Source organism: Microcaecilia unicolor, chromosome 6, assembly GCF_901765095.1.
Source record: "Microcaecilia unicolor chromosome 6, aMicUni1.1, whole genome shotgun sequence".
Classification (NCBI taxonomy): domain Eukaryota; kingdom Metazoa; phylum Chordata; class Amphibia; order Gymnophiona; family Siphonopidae; genus Microcaecilia; species Microcaecilia unicolor.
The window spans coordinates 262,467,563-262,495,482 of record NC_044036.1 but is presented as its reverse complement, the minus strand read 5'-3'; the positions used below and the strand labels follow the sequence as shown (position 1 = coordinate 262,495,482).

At 41.1% G+C, this 27,920-nt stretch overlaps 1 protein-coding gene across 1 annotated transcript in view; it reads right to left on the bottom strand.

The window, feature by feature from the left end:
• Window positions 1-16,684, bottom strand: part of LHX6 (LIM homeobox 6) — a 229,574-nt gene extending 212,890 nt beyond the window's left edge. The window contains 4 exon segments of the mRNA XM_030206378.1: window positions 10,683-10,804; window positions 12,268-12,450; window positions 15,494-15,565; window positions 16,607-16,684. Coding sequence (XP_030062238.1) covers window positions 10,683-10,804; window positions 12,268-12,450; window positions 15,494-15,565; window positions 16,607-16,684 — 455 coding nt within the window.
• Window positions 16,685-27,920: the final 11,236 nt, after the last annotated feature.

The following is a 27,920-nucleotide window of genomic DNA, read 5'->3' as shown; positions in this document are numbered from 1 at the left end:
AGCCCTGGAACCCAAGGGAGGACAGTGTGTCAAGAAGTAGGTTGTGATTGACAGTGTCAAAAGCAGCGGAGAGGTCGAGGAGGATGAGGATGGAGTAGTGACCTTTGGATTTGGCGAGGAATAGGTCATTGCAGACTTTAGATAATGCTGTTTCTGTTGAGTGTAGGGGGCGAAAGCCAGATTGGAGCGGATCGAGGATGGCATGAGAGGAGAGAAAATCAATACAGCGGCTGTGAACGGCCCTTATGGCCGTAGGTGTCACCTATATGTAGGTACAGTAGTTTTTTGGTGGGTTTTGGAGGGCTCACACTTTCCACCACAAGTGTAACAGCTAGAGTGGATTTTAGGCCTTGGTCTCCTTCTCCACAGTGCACTGCACTGACCACTAGGATACTCCAGGGATCTGCTTGCTCTCTAGTAGGATTGGCTATAATATCTGAGGCTGTCATAGAGGCTGGTATGTACTGTTTCTTTTACATCTTTGGGGGGTGGGAGGGGGTCAGTGGCTACTTGGGGAGTAAGGGGGGGTCATTCCTTTATTCCTCCAGTGGTCATTTAGGGCATTTGTTTTGTGGTTTAGCTGTTATTAAAACAGGTCAAGCTCAAAACATCTTAGTTTTAGTCCTGGACATTTTTGTTTTGTTCCATTATGGCTGCTGAAAAATGTCCAGGTCTTAGGAATGCGCATAACTTAATTGGTTAACTAGTTAATCAGCACTGTTAATTAGATGTTAACAAGCAATCATCAGCACTAATTGGCATTAGGATTTACACACACAACTCATTAACCCCCCTGTTTACTAGGCTGCGTGGCAATGCCGACACAGCCCATTCAAAGTGAATGGGCTGTGTCGACATTAACACAACACCAGTAGCTATTGCAGCTTAGTTAATGGGGGGGGGGGGGGGGTAATATACTCTGTAACGTGGTGCACGTAAATTCTAAGTCACAGCGGGGTGTGGGCATTTCTACAATATTTCTCCATTATTATAGAATACATCCACTCTGCACCTAATTTAGGTGTTGGGATTTATGCCAAGTAAAACATGGCCTAAATGGATGTGACCAAATTTGGTTGTGTGGAGAGGTGCCAGGCACAATCCTATATACCGCGCAGATATTTAAGCCTATTCTATAAAATGTAGGCATACTATACACAGATTTTTCAGGCACCATATATAGAATGTAACCCTATGTGTGTATTTTATAAAATACATATATAAAATACAACTCCGCTTATGCTCCACCTTTACTTGGCCCCTGAGCATACATACTGTACAAGTATGTACTGGCTTGCATTATGTACATTTTTAGGCATGACCTAAATTTTGTAAGGCTCATTTATACACATAAACCCTCAGATTCTATATAAGGTGTTTTAAGTTGTGTGCACAAGGTTGGACATGCATCCAATTTGCACACACAACTTAATTGATTAACAAGCCAATCGGTGCCAATAGTTGGGCCATAACAAGCAATTATCAGTACTAGATGACAATAATTAGAATTTACATGTGCATCTTTTTAGGCATAATCTATCAACAGGTGAGCACAAATTCTGGTGCATGGATCTTAAAATGGGGCATGGCCACAGGCGGGTCAGAGGCATTTCTAAAATGTATGCGTGACCTTGTTTCGGAGGAAAGCCACCTGCCTCAGGGGTCACATACACTGTAAATCATGACAAGTTATTTAAAAACGAGATGAGGAGTAAGCTGCAACCAAATTCAGGTATCAGGTCTTCATCAGGAAATGTTATAAACATGCAAGCTGAAAAAAATCTTCTGGAATGCAATTCAGCCAGCACAGCACTGAGGGGAACTTTTACTAAAGTTTAGCTTGAGTTGTCTGCAATCCATTTTATTCGTATGAGCCCTGCTGCAAATAACTCGAGCTAAGCATTAGTAAAAGACCCCCTGAATGTTTACGACATTTCCTGATGAAGATACTGCATTTGATAGCAGCTTACTTTACACCTCATTTTTAAATACCTTATCGTGATTTACCGTGTATGTGACCCCTGAGGCAGGTGGCTTTCCTCCAAAACAAGGTCTTGCGTCAGGTCTTTTTTATGTGAGGTGCTTTATTCAATAAACATTTGACATCTGTGACTGATTTTTGGAGTTTTTTTGGTCCATCCCTACTACTCTGTGTTTATTGGACTGAACATGGGGTGTTCTTGTTTCTGTTCTCTTTGTTGGATCTTGTGCATGTGGGTGGACATGGGCAGGTCACACACAAACGCTAAACTTATAGAATACTGTAAATTATGTACCTAGGTTGGCACCTAAATTTTGATGTCTAACATTAGGTGCCCAAATCCCAACTTAAGCTCTATTGTATAACACAGAGGTGTCCAACCTCGGTCCTCGAGGGCTACAATCCAGTTGGGTTTTTGGGATTTCCTGCAATGAATATGCATGAGATCTATTTGAATGCACTGCCTTCTTTGTATGCAAATAGATTTCATGCGTACTAATAGTGGAAATCCGGAAAACCCGACCTGTCAAGAGTCAAGGTTGGACACCCCTGGTATAACAGAACCTGGGTGCCCACATGCCTTTTTAGAATATTTTCTTACTGTACAAATTTTGGGCACCTAACTTTTAATACTCTTTCTAGAATTGCCCCCTTAATGGCCATGCTTTGGATACACATGTCAGAATTTGTAGACGACAGGAAGCCATGGATTGTGGTCCCTAATTGTGGACTAAAACTGTGAGGGCTTGGTTAGAAGGTAAGAGGGATAAAATTGGGAGAACCTTTGAATAACTGGAAGTAAGGGCGCATGACACTACAACCATCATTTGTGCAGAGTCCAAAATCACAGACCCAATGTTGGACCTCAGGCATACAGACACATAGGGCTAGATTCTATATACGGTGCCAAAAAAGGCATCTAAGAAAGTGCGCTTAAAGTTGGGCATGGTTTATAGAATAGCACTCGCGCCTAATGTTAGGCGTGGCCATTTGCAACAACTGAAACGTGATAGAAATGAACACAACTACATTAGGCGCATATCCCCATTAATTTTAGGAATGCCCTCGTTATGCCCCTGATTCTCAAATTGCTGAGCCCCCTTTTTCAGATCGGGTGTAAATTTTTGAGGCACAGATCCCATGTCTAAATTTACACACATAAATGCCAATTAAATCAAATTAGTGCCAATAATTGCTTGTTAAAAAGCCAGTTATTGGCATTAATTAGCTTGTTATTCAATTAAATTGCACACATTAATTGGGCGCAAGCCCATATTTGAGCACATAATTTTTGGCGATTCTTACAGAATTAGGGTGATATAATATAATCTTCAATTTCTACTTTATCCTGTTTAAAATAGCAAAGACTATGCACTTTTCAATTTTTTCCTTTAAGTTTTAGAATTTCTGCATGACCTGTTTAATTCTTGGAGGTATAAGGGGTTGTGTTGAGGGAGAAGATAGTATTTCTACATGTTTGCATAGAGATATGTTTATCATGAAAAAGGGAATTAAAAAAGTTCTATTGCGAAAGCACACAGTACTTGAATTTATTTAAAGTACAAGGCTGAATTTTAGTCTGGGAATTCGAGATATAGTCAGACACACTACGTACACATATTTAGAATTATTTACAAGGATTTAAACTGTTCTGCATTTCTGCACTGTGAATGAATGCCTGGAATTCAGTTTTGAAGGCAAAATATTCAGAATAATTTGAATAATTCCACTGGGACCTAAGATTATATCAGCAGACACAGGAGAACAGATTTTACACTATTGCATATAAGCACGTGGATGAGAACTGTTAAAATGTAGCTTCAGGGGGATCATTTACTAATGGTTAGCATGTGCTATCTGCCACAAGGCCCATTTTATTCCTATGGGTCCTACAGCAGATAGTACATGGGAATGCTGTTAGTGTGTGCTAACCATTAATAAATGACCCCATAGCATCTTAATGGCTATAGTGTAATGAACTGCTTACAAAATGGATTTAAACAATAGTGGTTAAAAGGGAAAGGGGTGGAAATTAGCAGCATTATTAACACTAGTTATGGAGTTTACAGTAAAGGTACTGAGCATGTCCACATGACTAGACTAAGACAGGAAAAGAATGAGATGAACTAGTGAAATGAGTTCAAATGAAGGGTTTTCAACCCAGTTTCAGAAAGGGCCCCAGAGCAGAAACTCCACTTCAGAAGATCTGGGAGCAGCTGCAAGTGGATCCCCTTCTTCCTTGGGCCCCCTTACATCAAAGGGGCTGCTTGGAAGAAGGCCAGTGAGCTGCATAGCGAACAGCCGTACATAACATGGCAGCTGCCACGCGGTAGCTCCCCAGCCGTGCTGCCTCCTCCAGCTTCCCCACCAAGGAAGGAGTGATGTCACAAGAAACTCCAGCAGGGATTGGTGGGGAGGTCGGAAGGGGGTGGGATCATAGTTCACCTGTGCGAAGAATGAAATAAAGAGTTGCTGAGAAGGCAAGGGAGCCTCTTTGGCGGTGAGCAGCAGATTGTTTCCCTCCCTCCCTCCCTTGACACTCACCGAGGTTAAATAATCACATGGTTTATCTCCAGGTAGTCCTAATTGTTAGATATATTTACCAATCATATTCTGCTATGTCTTATAGTTGGTGTAGATGACAAACTGTTAGTTATTTCTTCTATTATGCTGTTACTATAATTACTGACATTCTGATGTTGCAATAGGCGAATGTGTAGGCCGAGGGGACTCCTTGTTAGTTATCTTTTCACAAGATTGATGTACATAATTCTTACTATTGTCACAGCTGCGGAGGCACCTGAGCCTAGGAACTGCTGGAGGTGCTGGAACAGCAGACGAAAGGGAGTTCGGCTGCTTGAGGCAAGGACAGGAACACTCTTTGTTGGCAGGCTAATCACCTAGCTGGCTCTAAACGGCAGGTGGAATACTAGACTGGGGTGCAGTCCAAAGCAGACAGACACACAGCCATGCTGGGGGCGGAGATATGGTTGGCCGCCGCATGGAACAGTGAGTCATGCTCCCTAGCTGGAAAGGCATGGCAGGGACAGGAAGCCTCTACAACATAGAACTCAAGGCTCGGGTGCTTCCTAGGGGTTATGTTAACGTGTTTTAATAAAGCTGTGGCCATCTATTCCCAAAAGAAAAACTTGCTTCTTGCTCAGTCATTTTGTGACTTATGTGTGTGGGCTGGGGCGAGAGTGTGTGCAGCCTGCCTATGTTATGAGATTTATCCCACTAGGAAGAACAATTACAGTCAAAATTAGATTCTGAGTGGTGAAATAAAATTAGCAGGTATGTCTGTAAGATAAGGTGAAGGCAGAAATAGATTGTGACTAGCTGTTTCTGACTGACAAGTCTGTGGTAGCAAAAATGGTGCTGAGACTAGTGGCACCTTCTAGACCAACTAAGGTATTGAGACATAAGCCTTCAAATGCATGGATCTGCTTCATTGTAAGTTTGTGCCTCAATTAATCGGTTAGTCCATGTGGTGCCACGGCCTCTGCATTGTTTTTCAGTCTTACTTGATTATGACTGTCATAGCAAAATTGTCAGAACCTTTACAAGGGGGCCCTTTTACTAAGCCACATAGGCGCCTAAATGTGCCCAATGCACGTCAATTTTGAGTTTCCACCTGGCTGCTGCGTGGCCCTTGCAGTAATTTTATTTTTGACGTGCGTCTGCTAGGCGCACTGGAAAATATTTGTATTTTCTGGCACACGGGCAGTAATCATCATTCTATGAGTGAAGACCAGTACCGCCTAGGTACCGCATAAGAGACCTTACTGCTAGGTCAATGGCTGGCGGCAAGGTCTGAGACCCAAAATGGATGCGCAGCAATTTTCATTTTGCCGCGCATCCATTTTCGGCACAAACTTTAAAAAGGCATTTTTTATAGGTGCGCTGAAAGGTGATTCTGCGTGCACCCAAAATACGCATCTGCACTACTGCAGAGCATTTTTCAGCGCACCTTTGCAAAACGGGCCCCTAGGTAAGGTGGAGACAGGAGGAAGAATATCTATCAGCACAGCTCCCTGGGATTTCAATTTCGGGTGGGGATGGGGAACAAAAGTTAACATTTCCAGCTTTGTTTCATTCCAAAGTTTTTTATTTTTCTTCCGTTTGATCAACCTTAGTTGTTACCATTGCTTCTACCATTGGAGCTGCTTTAATTATGCCATATGCAAGAAGGTTACTTGACAGAATTCAAAATGCATGGGAAAAATAGAGAGGATCTCTACCTAGCAAGAGGATGGAATCGTAGGAAAACTGACATAGAGGGGTGTAATGTGCATAACACGGCAACTACAATCTTAAACAAGGCATAGAGGAAGTAACCTGTATGTTCTGCAAAGAGCGGCAGATACAACTTTAGCCGCCTTGCTGGGCACACTAGATGGACCATGCTAGTCCTTATCTGCTGTCTTGGTGGAAAACAAACTAGCAGATCAGTATAATATAAAAAAAAAACGTTATTGAAGATACCATGTATGAGACAAATGCATGTATGAGCATTTGTCTCATACACGGTATCTTCAATAAAGTTTTTTTTGGATATTATACTGATCTGCTAGTTTGTTTTCCACGTTGGATTTTGCAGATCGGTTGCCTTATTGTTTTCTGGGACCCTTATCTGCTGTCTGCCACTATGGGGCCTTTTTACTAAGTCGCATAGGCGCCTATGTACACCCAATGTGCGCCAAATTGGAGTTACCACCCGGTTACCACGGTGGCCCTTGCGGTAATTTCAATTTTGGTGCGTGTCCGCTGCGCACGTCTGACAAATATTTTTTTATTTTCTGGCGCGAGCTGCAGCTACATGCATCAAGTGGCATTTGATGTGTGTAGACCATTACTGCCCGGTTACCACGTGAGACCCAACTGCTAGGCCAGTGGCTTAAGGTAAGGTCTCAGATCCAAAATAGACGGGTGGCAATTTTCATTTTGCTCATGTCCGTTTTCGGCAAAAAAGAAAAAGGCATTTTTTTGTAGGTGCACAAAAAAATAATTCTGCATGCGCCCAAAACACGCATCTACACTACCGCACGCCATTTTTCTTCACACCTTAGTAAAAGGACCCCTATATTGTATCCTGCTTGTTCCCTCCTCAGTATTTTCTGCTCATATACTTTATACTGCTTGACCATTTTCTCTGGCGTCAGTGACTCTCAAGGCTTCTTACAAGCACAGCCCAGACAAATCAGTTGCAACAGCATATCCTGGGTTAACTGATGGGCCTGCAGAATGTAACAGGAGAGAGTAGTAAATGCCGAGGAGAAGGGACAAACAAGGAAAAACCATGCAAAACCAAGACCCAAGATATCTTGGAAAGTCAAAAGTGGAGGAGTGGCCTAGTAGTTAGAGTGGTGGACTTTGGTCCTGGGGAACTGGGTTCGATTTCCACTGCAGGCACAGGCAGCTCCTTGTGACTCTGGGCAAGTCACTTAACCCTCCATTGCCCCAGGTACAAATAAGTACCTAAGCCGCATTGAGCCTGCCATGAGTGGGAAAGCGCGGGGTACAAATAAAAAAAAAAAAAGGACTGTTGGTAGGATAAATACTTCTCCTATCCCCTAACAAAAGGACAGAAGTGGTACTTGCTTATAATGTTTTACTTAATAGTTTTCTACGTCATCTCGTCAGCTACTGCATTTTAATATCCCTTACCTTTCCTATCAAGCATTCTTACTAAAACATATGAGGTAAATTACACCATCCCCAGAAAAAAAAACTACAAATAGAGAGATTACTTGTTGCTTAACTCCACTGAGCAAGAGATTAAGCTTCAAGAAATTACTGGTTTTCATATGGAGTTTTTTTATGTACTTTTGCACACATTCATGGTTTTTCTATACATCGTCCCTTGGATTTTATATAGCGTGACTGAAATTGTGCACTCAAATCTGGATTTGCGTGTGCAATTTAATTATTTAACAAGCCAATCGGCGCTAATTGCCACATAGCAAAGCAATTATTGACACTAATTGGCATTAATTAGAATTTATGTGCACAACTTGCTAAGCGTAGTGATGCATGTAAATTATAATGCTTGCTGCCAAAAAGGGGGCGTGGCCATGAGCATAGAACAGGTAGGCCGTGGAGATTCTGAAAACCTAGGTGCAGGATTATAAAATACACCTGCTCTGCACCTAACTTAGATGCCGGCAATTACACAAAGTTGGCATAATGGATGAACCTAGAGTTAGGCACAGGCGTGGCCACTAGGTGTATTCTATAAACCCACTAGGCATATTCTATAACCTGCACCTAAATCTAGCCATGTAGATGACCATAGGAATATTATGGGCATCTACACAGTTAGTGCACACTAATGCTTAGTGTGTGCTAAAAACACTAGCACACCTCTAGCACAGCTTAGTAAACAGGGCCCTTAATCAATAGTCCCCGAAACAAGCAAAACTTTGTTTAAAACAAAGACTAATGGATGTCTTTTTAACATGATTGTTGACTACTGCCATGTTAAATAAGGCAATAGAACTTTCAGTGGGTCTGTCTACACACACACACACACACACACACACACACACACACCACACTTGTTAGATCATCATCATTAAAAAAACAACTTGTTCAAAAAGGCATACCATAACGATCCAACTTAAACACTTGAACTCTGCAACACAACGAAACCTATACCAGAAATGGACAATACTTAACTCTTCCGCCTTCATTATCTAATTTACTCTGTCACTTATGAACTCTAAGGCAATAACACTCTGTATTTCTTATACCGGAACTGGCGATCGCCATCACAGTACTATGTAAGCCACATTGAGCCTGCAAATAAGTGGGAAAATGTGGGATACAAATGCAACAAACAAATAAATAAAATAAATCACTGTAAATCTTATAAGGCTGTATTTCAGGGAAAGGGAGCAAAGGTACCCACCAAACTCAGGCAAAACTGATTGTTAAGAAGTTGAGCAACCACAGACCAGATAATAACACTTTTCAAAGGGCAGCAAAGTTATTATGTAATAAGTGACAATGGCAGGTTCACCACTCAAAATAGCAGTAAAAAAACAAAACAAATTAAAAAAAACAATCAAGCCTAATCATCCTATATTTGAAGACCATAGGAAAATTTTATGCATGTAAAAAATACACACTAAATCAACATTGTGTATATAAAAACTCAAAAATGATGTGAGCAATATTGATTACATTCATTATAAATTCTTTGCATGCATTAGTCAAATTTTACACATTAATTTCTGAAATGAATCAAAAAGTGCAAAAATCAGCCAAACATAAAATCATAGGAAAAGTGACCAAATGTTTCCTTATGTACCCCTAGAAGATATCAAAGTAGTCAATATTCAAATACACACTGAGTGGGTAGATTTCCAGCTATGTTTAGTTTTAGTTATATTTAGATGAATATTCAGCTGAACCTAACCAGAGAGATTTTCAGGTTAAATTTAGCTCAGCTGTGGTTCTCTGGTTAGTGCTGAAAATCAGGCATTTACTGACTAGGGGGGTGTCTTTGACTAAAGTTTAGCTCAAGTTATCTGCAGCAGGGCCCATAGGAATAAAATGGGCCCTGCTGCAGGTAACTCAAGTTAAGCTTTAACAAAAGACCTCCAAGCCCCTGGAAAACAGCAACAAACAAAACAACAGATAGCCATCCAACTTTTTAAACTGATCCCTACCTCCACTCTTCACTAAGGGAATAGAAGGACCTTATTGATCCCCCCCCCTTTTTTTCTAAAGAATTGCCAGGCACCCCCCCCCCCCCCCCCCCTCCAATCCTCCTCTTCCTTATAATAAAAATAGTACTGGGGCTAACAAGTTTAGGCAGGCATCTCCCAGAACACCCACCACCCTCTCCCCCCCCCCCCAATTCTAACCCAACCAGCTTAAACACTATCTGACCCTAACTCTGACAACTACAGGCACTTGGTATTTCCATTTAATATTCACTTCACTCAGTGAAGGGACTAATTGCCTTCAGAACTCAGTTTTAAACTGGGCTGTGAATGAGCGAATATTAAATATCGGTAGCTGTGTCTCAGACCTACCATTCAGCTGGGGGGGGGGGGGGGGGGAGGAAAGAGTTTGACCTTCTCCTGCTCATCTTGGGCTAAATTTGGGGGTGGGGGTGGGAGTAAAATCTGGAGGATTGGGTGCAGATACTCCCCCCCCCCCCCCACACACACACACACTAAAAAAAAAAGGGGATCGGAGATAGGGTTCCCGTACAGAGAAACATGTGGATTAGAAAGCGGAACAACTGGTTATAAAGCCATGAATCAGAAAATGAATCTCTGGGTGTTGGGAAAGAGGATACAAACCGTGAGGCAACCATAACAAAATCCACACTCTCCACTAAATAATAAAGACTCAATGAACGTTTTAACGGTACAAAAAATTCACTCTAGGAAGCTGCCATTCCAAATTTCATATTCTAGGATCGGATTCCGCATTGGAGAGAAGCGGTCAGCACACTAGCCGTGCCCTCTGCTTGCACATGGCAAGCTTATTGTGTGAACTCCTGTGATTTTTAAACGTTTTAAATCATACGGTTATCAAGCACGATGCTATCCTTTAAACACACCATCACATCACCTCCCCCTGCAATCAGGTCCGGCGGCAGCCTGGCAATCCATCTTCACAGTGACCAAGAGCCGCAGTAACTGCGTTTCATCACTTCACGTCTTTGAAAATCTCAGCGTCTTACCTAAAATAGTCCATTTTGCAAAAGATTTCCTTATTCTTTATGTAGCAACTGTTATGTTGCCGCAGAGATGTTCTGCAGACCGAACACTCCAAGCATCTCACGTGCCAGATCAAATTATTCACCTGGGAAAGAACGGAAAAGTACATATTGAATAATACTAAAATACCCCAACAATTATTCTTTATAAATATCTCAGACCTACAAAGTAGTTACGTGGACTAAGATTTTTGGAGAAAATTCTTTAATAACCAATGCAAAGAATCAAAAATTGTAAATTCTAATAAAAATGTATAGATCTAAGTTAAAATGGTCGAGCTACATCTGGCAATGTTTAGTTTACAAAACGTCAAACACTTCTTAGGCGCTCTCGTGTATTAAATATTGTACAGCATATGATAATTACAATTTATAACCAAAAGTAAAACGAAAAGAAATTGAAAGCAACGAATTTAAATATTTGAAAGGGCTGTCAAAAATTCATTTGACCCTGTCCATTGCTTTAGCAACGTTTCATTCTCTGCTTTTGAATGCTTTCTAATATTTCTCATATTCTTCCATTAACTAGCTAGAAATGAATGAAGTATACAATAGAAATTCCCCCAAATAAACAGTTAACTGATGGATCAATATTTTAGCAGCTTGGTGTCTGCGGAAAGTTTGAAAGAATGTGTTTACTAAATTAAATGGATCTTTTATAATCACATTTTAAGTGCATAGTGTCCGGGATCGCTTATTGGATTTAAATAATTCAGTTGTTACAGTGGGCTCCAGGCACAAAAAAAACAAAAACAAGAAAAAAAAAACCCAAACAAAACAAAATAACCGAGTTTTGTGGAGGATCATCACTAATGCAAGACCAGAGAAAATGCCTTAAGAGATGTAGTCAAAATTACTACACAAGATAAGAAAGCGTTTATGTGTTTAATTTTATATCTAAAATGATGATATCGGTAGCTATAAAATATGCTTTAATGCTCTCTACAAATAATAATAATAGCATTTTTGGACATACTACTTCCGTCATGTAATTCCAAAATAGAAATTCGCAATGCAAAATTGTAATGTGTTTTCTCTGTAGCCTCCTTCCAAGAAGGCCTTTGGTATGAAGGGAAAATTGGTGATGATTAACTTATCTTAGATGTACATCTCATCCCGCTCTCTGTTTCTTTCTGTGTTGATTCTTATTTCCGTTGATGAAGGGTTTTGGTTTTTTGTGGGTGTTTTTGAAGGGGGGGGGTTGATGTTTTTTTTGTCTTGCTCTTAGATTTGACTTTCAAGATTGTGTGCAACGGTAGACAACACAGGGTCATTTGGTCTACGTGTTATATAGTTTTATCTGGCGTTATCGTGCTAATAATTTTGCGGTTCTTGTGTAAATTTAATCGGGTAACGCTCAGGAACGGCAGTGGATTGATGGATTAACAACTAAAGATGCTTGTTTGTGTTTTTTTGTTGTTGTTCAGTTAGTGGCGAATAAACATACTGCTTCCTGGATGGAACCATGTTGTGGACCACGGCAAGAGTTTCAGTTTCTAAGATGCTGTTAGATCCCAGGAAGCCCCATCACCGAGGGTCTATACTCTACCTTCAAGAGATATCTGTCCAGGATTTCCAGCCCGCAGCTGGAACAGATGTTTTTCCCAGCTGAATGGATGGAGGAGGAAGAGGAAGGAGGAGAGCAGACTGAAGGGGTGGAAGGAGGAGTGGGAGAAGCTCGGACTTCTTCGTTGTCCACATGACTTGGTAGCGTTTCCCCGTCTGACTGGGACTGTGGAAACACAACCGAACGGGTTAGAGAAAGCAGAGAAATCTTGCAAACTACATTACTGGTACAATTGAGTGTAAATCAGAGAGCCAACGGTGAGAATGACCTGGAACCTAGGTACACGGGGGTCACTATAATTCCAGACTCCGTTAACGCCCTCTGGAAAGAATGGTCTTGGCTTTTCTTTGGTGTGTAGGTATGGACTACAATATTGAGGATTCAGGTGCCTGTGTTGGCCCTCCTCCCATTTAACCAGTTTCACATTACCAATAGGAGAAAATTGTTATAATCAGGCAATCACTTGTCACGCGTGTCACTGTCAAATCCTCGTCTTCTTTCACACCAGCCCGTTCTCCCATTTCTTCTGCGCTGGATATTTTCGTTTAGAGTGTTAAAAAGCATCCATCTTTCACCGAATTTTCACGTTTCTCTTCTATGCAACTGTACAAAGTACTTGGTCAATGAATGACTATATTCTCTCTGATCTTACCTTTCTTATAAAATCCATGTCCTTACGTTTTTAAGGTTGTCGGTGCCTTTTAGAAAGGAAAATCCTGTTTTAGGTTAAAAGGTAATATCATTGTCCCTGTTATTTTCTTTCTCTGACAATTATGCACACACAAACCTCATGCATGTCATTAGGGTGTGTATGTGTACATCTGGGGTGGGGGGGGGGGGGAGGCATGAGGGTGCCAGGAAACATTGTGTCTCCCACTTCCTGAAATGTCCCATTCCCTCCCAGTAGCTTGCAGAATCTGGCAGCCCCTGATAAGGAAATAACTTTCATCTTATGGGGAAGCGAATGTTGTCCTCATCCTGTCATTTCGTTACCTTCCGGCAGAATAAGCTATTTGAGGGAGCGGAGAGATTAAACTTGGAAATCTAATCGCGGGATTTCAAATCAAGTCCAGTCCCGCTCATCAGTCTGAGCCTCCCCTAGACCCAGTCAGAAGCAGGTGATACGGAGACCTCCAAGAAAAAGCTGCCCCACTGACCAGAACCGTCCCCCTGACTGGGATCCAGCACAGGTTCAACGCGATTGATGAACCAGCTTCACCCCTGTTCTTTAGACACACATTCGTTTATTCAGACGCCACATGGACAAATACTACACAACAGATGTTATAAACAGAATACAGACATGTGCTCCTTTTCTGTCGTTAATATACGAGACAGAGCATAGTTGAAACGATAGTAGGGTCAGTCCTTAAAAAAAAATAGGCCTATTTTATTATATCTTGGGCTTATCTGATACCTGAGAAGGAAGGGGGTAATGTAATTAATAGGGCCGCCGCATAACACAACTCATTCTCTTCAGCAAAAGAACATGCAGCTACTCTTGCCATTGAGCCCTCCCCTCCCCCCCCCCCCCAAAAAAAAGTACGTCTCTTTCCAAACAGGGCAGCAAAACAACCTAACAAAAATAATTTCATCCAGCTACCAAAAATTAAAGTGCCCAATCCATCTTAACAACCTATCTCCAATTTGTGCAAGACTGTTCTTCTCAACTGAGTTTAACAAAACTACAGAATAGAACCTAGCGCTTTCTTCCGCAGCAGAAAAGCAATGCCCAAGAAGCTATGAATGTGAAGTAGCCGTGATCTTGTCCCTGCGAACGATGCTCCTTCACTAGCCCGTTAATACAGAGCATCGTTCCTTTCTTTCTCCAACACGTCAACAATTCACAACTCTTTTTGTACCCGGCTACAACTGCCTTACATCACAAAGCTCCCGTTTTACTTGTCTCTGTAACACACAGCACAAAACTTCCATTTCCTTGTCACCGCATTACCCACCCAGCTGTATCTATACAACACACAGTCTAATCCATGCAGTACAAGCAAATGTCATTGTCTCTAATCAATCTCAACTAGGCAAACTGGGTAGGCCAACTGGGTTTTTATCTGACCTCATTTACTTGTGATACAATTGTCACATTCCAAAAAAACAGATTCGGCCTTCCGTGTGCAATGTTCAGAAATGGGGTTCTCAATCAATCCAGTAACACAGTGTATCTCTTCCAGTATATCTAAGAAAGTAAAACAATTTTCTAAAATGGACCTCAAGTCAACAGTACCAGTCCCCCTACAACACTATTAATTTTGGTCTCTCATCCCGAGTACTAAACCACAAATCCCCCAATCCATCCATACAGAATTATCCATCCACTATCAGGCACAAAACACATTCTCTCTCTCTCTCTCTCTCTCTCACCCACATACAGACTGGGACCACCCTTCTCTTTCCTCATATCGTAATTCTTAAAATCCCCCTTCAAATCTGAAAATATATTCTAGCTCTCTCTAACATAACTTGTTTTATCCACTTCCAGAACCAACTGCGACTCCCTTCATCCAGTCTCATAACATTGGAAGATTTGACTCAACCTAGCCAACCAGCAAAATACTGTGTGAAGCACATCACTACCGAAGCACAATTTCCCAGATGCCCTTCACACACATCTCGGCACAACTCCCTTCTTGCTGCCTTGCAAAACAAGTATCTCATGCCAAAAATACAAGAAAAGGTTTCCCTATCTAGGTCAGCTTGACCCTGTCTAGGTCAGCAATAGAAATCTGCCCTGTTCTAACCCATTCTACTGGTCCCAGTAACATTTGTCATGTCCTTTTGTACAAAGAAATTGAAGCGAATGAATATTTTGCTGAGCGACTCCCTCCTCCCCTTAATGTGGCTGTCCTTAAAAACTAGAAAAGATATACAGTGACTTTGCTTCTGAAATATTGTTTTAAGGCTGTTCTACTATGCATTCTGCAAAATTATTTCGAAGCACTGACACTCCCCTGGCGTTCTCAAATTAACATAATGCAAATTGATAACTCCTAGCTCGTTCATTTGATCATTGTATTAAATGAAACCACAAACATTCCCTATCTCGCTTCCTGCCACATTGAATATACATTGCAAGCGCCTCTTTCTAACTTTCAGAGCTGTGGGCGCAGGACATGGCTATAAAATGATAATTCAGACTTGGGAAGATTTATCAAGTCAATTGAATCACAATAAGATTAAAATCATAACAGCTTACCATAATTTGGGGATGCTTGCTTTCCAGACAGAGCACTGCTCCTTTGCCGATCTGGTTATCTTGGGACATCACCTTTCAGAAAATATTGCAAAGCACAGCTTAAATGCCAAGTTGGCTTGAATTTCCTCAACTTCTGTTTCAAATGGTTGATTTTAGTGCAGCCTATATAAACCACCTCCAAACAATAAATAAGAACTTTCTAGTGGGCATTTAAACCCTTTGCAACAAAAGCTGTGTCTTTTTAACGAAGCAATTTGAATTTGGATTGAAATTTTTTTCCTGCACTTAACCCGTGCCTCTTGAAGTAATCGTTTAGTTCCCATGCAATCCAAGGCACTGAAAAACAAACTACCTGCAATTAGAAATTGCCGTAAATGGCCAACATAAGAGGCAGCCAGAGTGTCAATTTCAACTGTCAATCAGAAAATCCATCATGCCACCCAAAGAATTGCAAATTTGATTTTTTAATGGTAGTAATTAAAAATCGAATTTTTCTGAGCACAAAATGCAACCTAAAGTGGTTGGATTGAAAATCTAACTATTCACCAAAACACATTCTGGTTCCAGGTCTTGGAAAACGTCTGCAGCTGATATTTAAGCCTCAGAAAGGATAGCAATTTTTGGATTCATAGCGTTGCATTTCGACAAAACTCGGCACATTTTTAGTTATCAAGACTCCATTTGTTTGAGACAATATAAACTGCACAGTTTGACTTGCTTGTTTATTCCTAGATCCATTTTTAAATCTCTCTCTCTCTTATTTTTAACAGATTCCTGAAACATTCTGCGTAATGGTGCTCTGCTTTGGAGATCATTTTGAAACGGCTATTATTACTTTTCAAACCGTCCTAAGGCTGGGATACGTTACCTTGTCACAGATTACTGTCAAATACTCTTCAGGAAAAGCAGTTTTCCTGTTCTCCAAAGGGGTCTTGTAGCAAGAATAGGCATTATATTTCTGCAGTGATTTCACTGTCGCATTACGTTAACTTTTTGCCTATATAGCAAAACAGTTGGGAAATCCTAACTGATTTACGGTAGCAAGATTACAAAAATGAATACAGTTGTACAATAATAAGCGACAGACAGTTTCCAATATATAGTCTTCCTCACCTTTTCTGTTGGGTCGTCCTCGGAAAAGAGTTTATTTCCCTCGGGAAGAGGGGCCACGTTCTCATTTTTCCAGTACATGAACAAGAAAAGCAGCTCAAACCAGGAAACCTAGCTCAGATGAAGGTGCCTTTCCCCAAATCCACACTTTTTTTTAAAGAATCAAAATATGAAATACATGATCGGTTCAAGTCCCGAGGCGAATCCTCCAAGTGCAATCCAGACAGTTTCGTTCAAAAGGGAGACAAGTCACATCAGGGTTAGAAGGAGAGATCAAAGGCGTGTTGCAGTTTCTAGAGATGCAATTGTTAAGAGGAGTTTGTAAAATTCTTCCCTGCACTTTTCCTGTTAGGATGGAGTTTGCTGGAAGGCAGGAAGTGGAATGAAAGAAAGTCGAGTGCTTGGGAAGTCAGATGTGCTATGCAAAACCCCAAACAAAGTCCAAGGAATAGCAGACTCCCCCAGATCACCACCTTGTGAGTGCTTCCAGCAACGAGAAAGTTTTCCTACAAACTCCGAAGAGGGGGTAGGGTGCCACTCTTTCGGCGTTTGAAGAGATCAAAACGCTGATTAGCCCAGGGTCAGAGAACACAAGGACAGGCTGAACTTTTAACAAGCTTGCACAAGATATACAACGCTCCAAGTGCAAGTGAAAAGTAGGAGTTCTATTTAAACCATAGTAGATCTACGTTTAAAGAACCTAAGTCCTGACCTCTGGTCACAAAGGGCGATACATAAGCTGTAGAAATTGGCACATTATCATATCCTCTGTCTGGTCTTTTCATAAACGTGTGCAATACGTTGTAGTTCAAGGAGGCTGGCTATTTTGTATTACAATAATTTAATTTAGGTGTGTTCACATAAATTAGTGAGGGATTTATGAAGTAAGTATCTACTACGCACAAATAAATATACATATCCACGTCAAAGGCTCATCCTATCATTTGTAACTTTTGCTCGTGGTCCAAGTTTTTTTTTTTTTAGCCTTCTGTACTTCACTTGATATCAACCTGATATCAAATATAGCATGGTGAGATAAAGAGATTATCACACAGTTTTTTTAAAAAAGAAAAAGTAAACTGTTGCTTGGCAAAAGTGCCAAACTATATTTAGGTATTTCTGCTCTTCTGAAATTTGCTTTATTTTATACCCCGTGTATGTGCCAGGAAGGCTATGGTTTGTTGACCACTTCTTAGAAGCTTCACCAGTTTTGATCAAGACTACTGGATCTTCCCATATGATAGCACCTGAAATAGAGATAATGAAGTGATATCGTTCAAATAGTGTAGTTTTACTCCAGCTAGTTAGACAACTTGAAGAAAACTTGGTGCCATCATAACACACACAGCCCAGTGATCCCCCTCCCATGCTACATTCACATTCGTCACCGACACTGTTAACTCTCTGAACCCTCCAAACACAAATTGTGAGCAAAGGTGTTTCTCCTGCAGGTTTTTAAATTGTGTGTGTGTGTGTGTGTGTGGGGGGGGGGGGGGGGGTTGGAAAATGTGAGGCAAATGGGGGGGGGGGGGGTCTGGGATCCTTAGACACCCCTTCTCATCTTTCCTTGAATGTATTTAGGCTCTGTAAAATACAATCCATGATTCTAGTGTTGTAGTAATTAGATCATCCGCATCCAGGCAGAACAGGCTATCTGTAAGGATGGCAGTGGTGGTGATGGGGGAATCTATAGCCCACAATTCCCCCATATAACACCCCTGAAGATAGGGGTTTGTTTGGCAGATATTCCACCTAAGTTTCTTTAGCCAACCAAATAGGAAAAGGGAATGGGTGGGGCCCAGGAAGTGATAAAACACTTACATTCCCCACCTTGCAACTCTAATGGAAAAGTCAAAAAGTGGGACATTAATGACACAATAGAAAATCCTGCAACAGAACCTCAGTATCTTATCTGATTAAAAGCAGCAGATTGGACCATAATGAATGATTTGATTGGCCAAATAAAGCAGCGCGTTTGGCTTCACAACCTGGGACAAAAAAGGATCGGGGTTCACACACAAAATTCTGGAAGTGGCCATACAAGAAAATGTTTCCACCTTGAATATGCTGGATCAGCTTTGCCCTACAGGGTTCTGGGTTTACACCGGTGGCGTCCTATTTGTTATGATTGTGTGTGTATTTTTGGGTTGAGGTTTTATTTCCTTTCCCTTGCTTGATCAAAGGGCGCATTTAACCTCAAGGTAACTTGTAGCCTTTAGGAAATGAAACAAACTGCTTTTTGCAAGGGTGTTGCTAGAATGTGTAACAATATGAGAACGGCTTAGGTCAGAATCAGGCACTCAGAGGATAAAATTATTAAAAAAAAAAAAAAGCACCCAACCAAAGTCCTGTGAGAGATCAGAAGGCTAAAAATGACAAATCCTGCAAAACAAACAAATGAAAGAACAGCTCCCCGTAATTGTAAAGAAAGTTCAGTTTAAGACGTGAGAACATCGCAGGAAAGTTTTGCAAAGGAAAAATGTCATAAACCCAGGCCTGTGAATTCATGTACACGTATGTGGCTATATCATAACATCTCCTTTATAACATTGTTTCAGCACAAGTGGCTACTATGCATCCCACCATTTCACAAGTGAATATATTACCATACTATCATTTTGTATCTCTCTATATCTGACCATTACTAGATATATAGGTTATAACTGAGGAAGGGCTATGGGGTTATAGCCATTAACATCACAATTACCATTTAAATTGCGCAATATATTAGTATTGTGCTTAGTTGCAAAGTTATTGTATGTTTTCAAACCCACAAATAAAGCAATTGTCACAACAGTTTCCAAGGTACTTGCATAGTGTTGCAATGTTGGTTTTTATGAAATAATTGTACAGCCATACTTGTTTCAAAAGGTAGTGTAAATTATGTATTCACTTTTAGAAAATGGAATTTAAGTGCATAGGTTTATGTCACCCATCCCCCATCTCTTTTTTTTTTTCAGGTGGCCAAATGTATGTGCATCAAGCTGCTGAAAATCCACCTAAAGGCATTCTGCCAATTTATTACACATGTTATTTTTGAAAACCCACACCTATTTAATAAGGCATAACCACTTTATATACAGAGTGAAGAGTAGCCTAGTTAAAGCAGCAGGCTGAAACCAGGGTTGTAGGTTCAAATGTGGCTTCTCTGGTCCTTGCGACCTTTCACCCTTCATTACCTCAAATAACTTGTGCTCTTGTCTTTCTAACTTGCCTTGAGCTCAGATTCGGAAAAGGTGAGTAATTAAATCTAAACTCAAAATATCACAACGTTGCTATTACTCTCCACTTTTATATGACATATATGTTACCAACAATAACCAAATGTGCTGTGTCCTTTTGCAAGTCTCATCTGACCAGTATAAGTTATACCTGGTGATAAAATACGCTTTCAGTTCTCTTTCAGATGTAAAGGTTGAAATCCTATCTACCTGGCATTATGAAGAAAAATGAGGGGACTTGAGGTACTGCAGAAAAACAGTTCTTTGGTAGGACAGATGGAAGCATAACATCAAATTCTTCCCAGGAAGTTCTGACAGCAGCCAAGAGAAATTCCATTTAGGTTGGAACCATGTCAAGATGTCTGAAAATTAAGGGTTTAGGGCACACAGTCCCAAATCAACAAAGTATGTCTGGTCTCTTATTCATATGCTTCCCGGCTGGGCAATGATGATAACTATAATGGTAAGTTTATTCCACTGATTATGTATGTGACCGCAACTTGAAAATTATGAATTATTTTTTGAGGGGTAAAAGGTTAATACACTCTAAATACTGAGAATTGTTATAAAAAAATTTCAGATGAAGATTTTTGTATATATTTTTATATTAATTATATAACTAGGCGGGATTATTGAGATAATATTGAATTCAAATCTTTATTTCTATTTTAGGTGATCCATAAAAAGAAAAAGACATTTGTGAATTTTGATAATAAACTCTTATTAGCATAAACAGTTCATGTAAAACTTGTATGCTTTCTATGAAAGTGAAACCATAGCACAGTCTGTACTAACAGGTTTCCTTTAAAATGCTTCCAGTTTGTTTTTTCCTGGTGAATTTTAAAGAACCAGACCTGTTATAGTTGGGCCGGTGTTAACCATGCAGGGGCCCAAGTCAGAAATTTGGGAGGGAGCCTACAAGCCTATCAACAAGCTGTATCTTCTTCAGGTTCAGACAAATAGGACGACTTCCCTATGAGGAAAGGCTAAAGCGGCTAGGGCTCTTCAGCTTGGAGAAAAGGCGGCTGAGGGGAGATATGATAGAGGTCTATAAAATGAGTGGAGTTGAATGGGTAGATGTGAAGCGTCTGTTCATGCTTTCCAAAAATACTAGGACTAGGGGGCATGCGATGAAGTTACAATGTAGTAAATTTAAAACGAATTGGAGAAAATATTTCTTCACTCAACGTGTAATTAAACTCTGGAATTCGTTGCCAGAGAATGTGGTAAAGGCGGTTAGCTTAGTGGAGTTTAAAAAAGGTTTGGACGGCTTCCTAAAGGAAAAGTTCATAGACCGTTATTAAATGGACTTGGGGAAAATCCACTATTTTTTTGATAAGCAGTATAAAATGTTTTGTACATTTTGGGGATCTTGCCGGGTATTTGTGACCTGGATTGGCCACTGTTGGAAACAGGATGCTGGGCTCGATGGACCTTTCGTCTTTCCCAGTATGGCAATACTTATGTAAAAAGCTCAGACAAAAGTTAAAAAGATACTTCATTCATAAGTACATAAATTTATTACTTCACATATGTCAGTTTTGAGTAATATGCAATGCTGATATGTATTTCAGCATCTATTTCTCTAGTTTTGCTGGCAGAGTCTGACTTCTTGAGGTTTCCAGTTTTACCTTCATATTTCTATTATTGATCTATGCCCCACCCCCCAGTCCCCATTTGGGAGAAATTGGTGTTTCAGGGGCCCATCTTAATTTTTCCACCCTGGGCCCATTCAAACCTAGATAGGCCACTGCTCATAATGCATATAAACTAATTACAAACGATTACCACAGTAGATAATGCAGATCTGCCTTATCTGTCACGTTAATGATCGATAATAGTGTGCCTAGGTCAGTAGGGTAGGAAGGCACCTATTTTTAGTCTATTTTATAAAGACACATAGGTGTCTATGTGTTTTTATAAAATAATAAAATCTGACAGGTTAGCGCGGGAGCCCTTAACGTCACCTCAATGGGTAGCGTTGTGCTCCCTCCAACGCAAGGCCACATGGTAAGTGAAATCTTACTACATGGCCATGTCTCTTTTTTTGGCCTTTTGTACCCGCTGCAGTAAAAAGGGCCTCAGTGTGAAACAAAACAGCCCCCACTGTTAGTGCAGGACCCTTTTTACCACAGCTAGGTAAAAGGACCCCTAGGGGGGTGTTAGCACCAATGTAGCTTAATAAAAAAAAAGGTCCCCTATGTTAGAAATACAGAAGCTTTTTTTTTTTTTTTAATCAAGTCATCGCTACTCATAAGAACATTAATACTAAATTGCCTTGGGCATGCATGAGATTTTGTTTAAAAGCAATAGACAAAATTTACCATTCCCTGCTAAGCACAACACTATTAAACATCCGTCAAAATAGGGCTGGAATTTTTAAATACCACAGGCATCAGTTTTATTCCTCAGTGCAGAAACATGGGAACATGAATTTACCCACCAGAAAGAAGTGACCAGCAGAAGTCAACAAAACCATCCTGATGTCAAGCTACCCTAAAAATTGGAAGAAAAAAAAAAAAGATTTTTTTCAAGCCTAAAGAATTCTTTTCAATCCATTGTGAACCAATTTGTGGCAGACATAATTTTGGAGCTTTAGTGGGGGATTCTGATCCTCCACAGTAATGCACGTTTACCCCCCCTGTTTACTAAGGGGTCCTTTTACCAAGCTGTGGTAAAAAGGGCCCTGCGCTAGCGACAGAGGCCGGCCATGTGCTGAAGCCCTTTTTAACCACAGCTGGTAAAAAGGCCAAAAAAAAAAAAGAAATGACCATGTGGTAAGATTTCACTTATTGTGGCCATGCCGGAGGAACACTTACCGCCACCCATTGAGGTGGCGGTGAGGACTCCTGTGCTAACCCAACAGTAACCGGGTAGCATGTGGCGCTGCTCGATTACCACCAGGTTAGCACCTGTGGAATTAATCCTATATAATAATTTGCACCTCCAACGTTCCATGTCTGGCTACCTGGGTTCGTAACATCTCCTGATGTCAGCCAGCCTCCAGTGTTCCATTCCCCCCACTGTCCCGCCCTCGCGGCAAGACGTAATGACGTCAGAGGGCGGAACAGTGAGAGGGAAGGGAATGCTGGAGGCGAGCTGACGTCAGGAGGGATATTACGAACGGAACAGAAGCCAGTACCAGCCAGTCAGAGAACGTTCAGGTACAAATCAAGGACAGGAGAGGAAGGGAAGGGGAGGGCACGGCAGAGGATAATGGATGGACATGGATGGGATGGGAGGACAGTAGAGGAGAGAATGGCAGGACACGGATGGGAGGGCAGGGAAGAGGATGGACATGGAGGGGAGGGAAGAATTGCTGGACATGGAGGGGAGGGCAGGGGAGAGAGAAAAAAAAACCTTACATGACAGCCTTCCTAGGGCCCGTTTCATTGTTGAGGAAACGGGCATGGTTCCACTAGTTTTTAAATATTTCCACTAGCGTGGGAAATGGCGCATGCTGGGGCTGAAACTAGCGCCGGCAACCACATTGGGCTGGTGGTAGCTCCAGATTGGCATGCATTAAACCTGTGTTGAGCTTACCACCACTTTTGTAAAAGGGCACTAAGCTATGCTAGTGGTGCACTAATGCCAACACAGCCCCATTCACTTTGAATGGACTGTGTTGGCATTGCACCATAGCTTAGTAAACAGAGGGGGTTAATAAGTGATATCATGTTGCAGTAGTTAGCACCTGCCTTTAAAAATATATTTCAAGGTATATGAAATTTTGGTAAATCATTCCTTACTCAAGAGTTAAACAGCACAATTGGTTGTAAAAAAAAAAAAAAAGCGCTAATGCAAAGTTAGTATTAATGTCCCATTGGCATAGTTTGAAAACTTCAAATTTATGAAAAGGCAAGCATGTTTTTATTCATATTTAGCTAATGCTAGTAGCTGAAGGCATGCTCATCCTGTTACACAATTAATTAACTAAAATCTACATGCAGATCATCTGAACCAAACACTAAACCTCCATCCACCCCTTCTTCCTCAAAAAAAATCCTTAGAGGCCAGAGAAAGGTTGACTGCTTGCCCAAGTAAAATCTGAATATTTGCAAATTTGCTAAATTTGAACCACGAGGAGGGTTTCCATATTACAGAGTACCAAAAGTGAACAAGTTCAGTAAGGAGCAACATCCTACAATTCATCAAGTTTCTACATCTAGCAGATGAAATATACCATTTAGCGCTTTAGATCAGCATAGGTCAAAAGGGCAATTGGTCTTTTTTTCTGCAATCATCTACTGTGTTTCTCCCATTATAAACAAACAAGTTTACCTTGTCAATAAATCTACGCCACCTCATGAAGTTAAAAGTGAACCCTTCTCTTAATTTTGCTTGGGCCTCATTATGAATAATTGTACGGTTAGAAACAGCTCTCAGAAAAAAGCCGACAACACTGAAAATACTTCCTTTCTGAAAATATTTTCAAATCATCTATTTCTTTCAATTCAAAACCTCTCTCCACCAAACCTAGTAACAGTGTATGGGGATGGATTTAAAGATCTCAATATATATACTTTGGAAGAAAGGCAGTAGATGGGAGATATGATAGAGATATTCAAATACCTATGTGGCATAAATACACAGGAGGCTAATCTCTTTCAATTGAACGGAAGCTCTGGAACTAGGAGGCATAGGATGAAGGTGAAAGGGGACAGACTCAGAAGTAACCTGAGGGAATATTTCTTCATGGAAAGGGTGGTGAATTTGTGGAATGGCCTCCCAGTGGAAGCGGTGGAGAGAGATTGGAACACATACAGTGGTGGAAATAAGTATTTGATCCCTTGCTGATTTTGTAAGTTTGCCCACTGACAAAGACATGAGCAGCCCATAATTGAAGGGTAGGTTATTGGTAACAGTGAGAGATAGCACATCACAAATTAAATCCGGAAAATCACATTGTGGAAAGTATATGAATTTATTTGCATTCTGCAGAGGGAAATAAGTATTTGATCCCCCACCAACCAGTAAGAGATCTGGCCCCTACAGACCAGGTAGATGCTCCAAATCAACTCGTTACCTGCATGACAGACAGCTGTCAGCAATGGTCACCTGTATGAAAGACACCTGTCCACAGACTCAGTGAATCAGTCAGACTCTAACCTCTACAAAATGGCCAAGAGCAAGGAGCTGTCTAAGGATGTCAGGGACAAGATCATACACCTGCACAAGGCTGGAATGGGCTACAAAACCATCAGTAAGACGCTGGGCGAGAAGGAGACAACTGTTGGTGCCATAGTAAGAAAATGGAAGAAGTACAAAATGACTGTCAATCGACAAAGATCTGGGGCTCCACGCAAAATCTCACCTCGTGGGGTATCCTTGATCATGAGGAAGGTTAGAAATCAGCCTACAACTACAAGGGGGGAACTTGTCAATGATCTCAAGGCAGCTGGGACCACTGTCACCACGAAAACCATTGGTAACACATTACGACATAACGGATTGCAATCCTGCAGTGCCCGCAAGGTCCCCCTGCTCCGGAAGGCACATGTGACGGCCCGTCTGAAGTTTGCCAGTGAACACCTGGATGATGCCGAGAGTGATTGGGAGAAGGTGCTGTGGTCAGATGAGACAAAAATTGAGCTCTTTGGCATGAACTCAACTCGCCGTGTTTGGAGGAAGAGAAATGCTGCCTATGACCCAAAGAACACCGTCCCCACTGTCAAGCATGGAGGTGGAAATGTTATGTTTTGGGGGTGTTTCTCTGCTAAGGGCACAGGACTACTTCACCGCATCAATGGGAGAATGGATGGGGCCATGTACCGTACAATTCTGAGTGACAACCTCCTTCCCTCCGCCAGGGCCTTAAAAATGGGTCGTGGCTGGGTCTTCCAGCACGACAATGACCCAAAACATACAGCCAAGGCAACAAAGGAGTGGCTCAGGAAGAAGCACATTAGGGTCATGGAGTGGCCTAGCCAGTCACCAGACCTTAATCCCATTGAAAACTTATGGAGGGAGCTGAAGCTGCGAGTTGCCAAGCGACAGCCCAGAACTCTTAATGATTTAGAGATGATCTGCAAAGAGGAGTGGACCAAAATTCCTCCTGACATGTGTGCAAACCTCATCATCAACTACAGAAGACGTCTGACCGCTGTGCTTGCCAACAAGGGTTTTGCCACCAAGTATTAGGTCTTGTTTGCCAGAGGGATTAAATACTTATTTCCCTCTGCAGAATGCAAATAAATTCATATACTTTCCACAATGTGATTTTCCGGATTTAATTTGTGATGTGCTATCTCTCACTGTTACCAATAACCTACCCTTCAACTATGGGCTGCTCATGTCTTTGTCAGTGGGCAAACTTACAAAATCAGCAAGGGATCAAATACTTATTTCCACCACTGTACATAGGATCTCTAAGGGGCCCTTTTACTAAGCTGCGTTAAAAAAGGGCCTGCGCTAGCATCAGCTCATGGTTTTATGCACACTGAGGCCCCTTTTTACCGCAGCAGTTAAAAGGCTGCCCATTTTTGAGGAAAAGAAATGGCCGTATGGTAAGTGAACCACTTTCCGCACAACCAAGTGTCCTTATCGCCACCGAATGAGATGGCAATATGGGTTCCCACGCTAACTCACCTGTTATGTACCGGTGCTACAAAAATCTTAAAAATTCCTGTAGCACCGGAAATGGCACATACTGGCGGTGGGAACTACAACTGACCTCCTGCGGTAGCCCCGGATTGGTGAGAGGCAACACCAGCCCTTTAGTAAAAGGGCCCCTAAGGGAGTGATAGGGAGAGTATATGGCATGGATGGGCAGACTGGACAGGCCATATGGTCTTTGCCTACATTTTTCTTTGTTTCTATGTATAGTTGGCTCGGATTCCCAGAAACCTGTATTGAATATTCTGCAGCAATCCTCCCCCCTTGGCCCACTGTATCAAGTCAGATGAATCTCCTGGAATGCCACTGTTGATTCGCTAGATCAAGAAAGTTCCTGCTTTAAAAATATTTGCTGCTCTGATTCTACTGACTAGTGAATGCCTTACTTGTTTGCCAAACTAGATATGTTTATATTTTTTTGACTGTTTGCACGTCTCTGCATATTAAAACTATTCAGCTTAAATTGACAAAGCCTCCTCCGTTCCTTTCGACATTAATATTTTAACCAAGTTCTCAACTTCCTTGTAATTTCTTGCACCATTCACTGTAATCGCGGATCAAGCATGGTGAAATCAATCCTTATTCACGTGTTTTCAAGTGTGCTTAGAACACTGCTTTACAAATGAAAAAGTATAGCAGACAGACTGTGAGTGGCTAGAGCGTAGATAATCATAAACTTGTTTTCAATACAAGTGAAAGTATTTTAATATATTTTTTGTGCCATTAAGCCTACAATCTACCAAATCAATATTTTTGGGTGCACAAAGACAAAATTTTAATTGCATAAATCCAGATATGGGGGTGGGGTGAGGAAGGGAGATGAGACAAAATTCTTAGTTTGCTACGTTACATGAAACACACTCGATAACTTGATAATTCCATACGGAAACCCCACCATGAAGCAATTCCAAAAACTTTTACATGTGAGCCCCACACCACAAAAGTCATTCCAAGAAAGTAATTGGAGATGTGCCGAGCTTTAAATAGATACTCCTGTTTTTATTCAATTTGACATCTAAATTGGTCAATAAGAAAGAAATCAGATGCAAGTAATTTCAAAAGAAATTCAAGTGCCTGTAGGGCCAGTGACTTTCCTAAGAAAGAACGTCAACTCAACATTTCATTTACAGAAGTACCAGAAGTTTAAAAAAAAAGAAAAATCACACAACACTACCTAAATACACAGAAGTAACAAAAGTAAGCATTCCATTTCAAAAACACCATTTCTGAGTTTTGTAGAGGACCTATTAAAAATGAGATTGGCCACTTTACTCACTTAAATATAGACACGTGCTATTAGAATATTGCACAAACTTGGTCCAAAAGCTGAATTCTGAAAGCAGATACAATTTGAAAGGATTATCTCATGATGGTGAATAGTGGACTATTTTTGAGCAGTTAACACCAAGAAAGATTAGCTTTCGTATGCGCACCGCTTGGGAAATCTGGGGAAACGGACTGGGGCCAATGTAAACCTTATA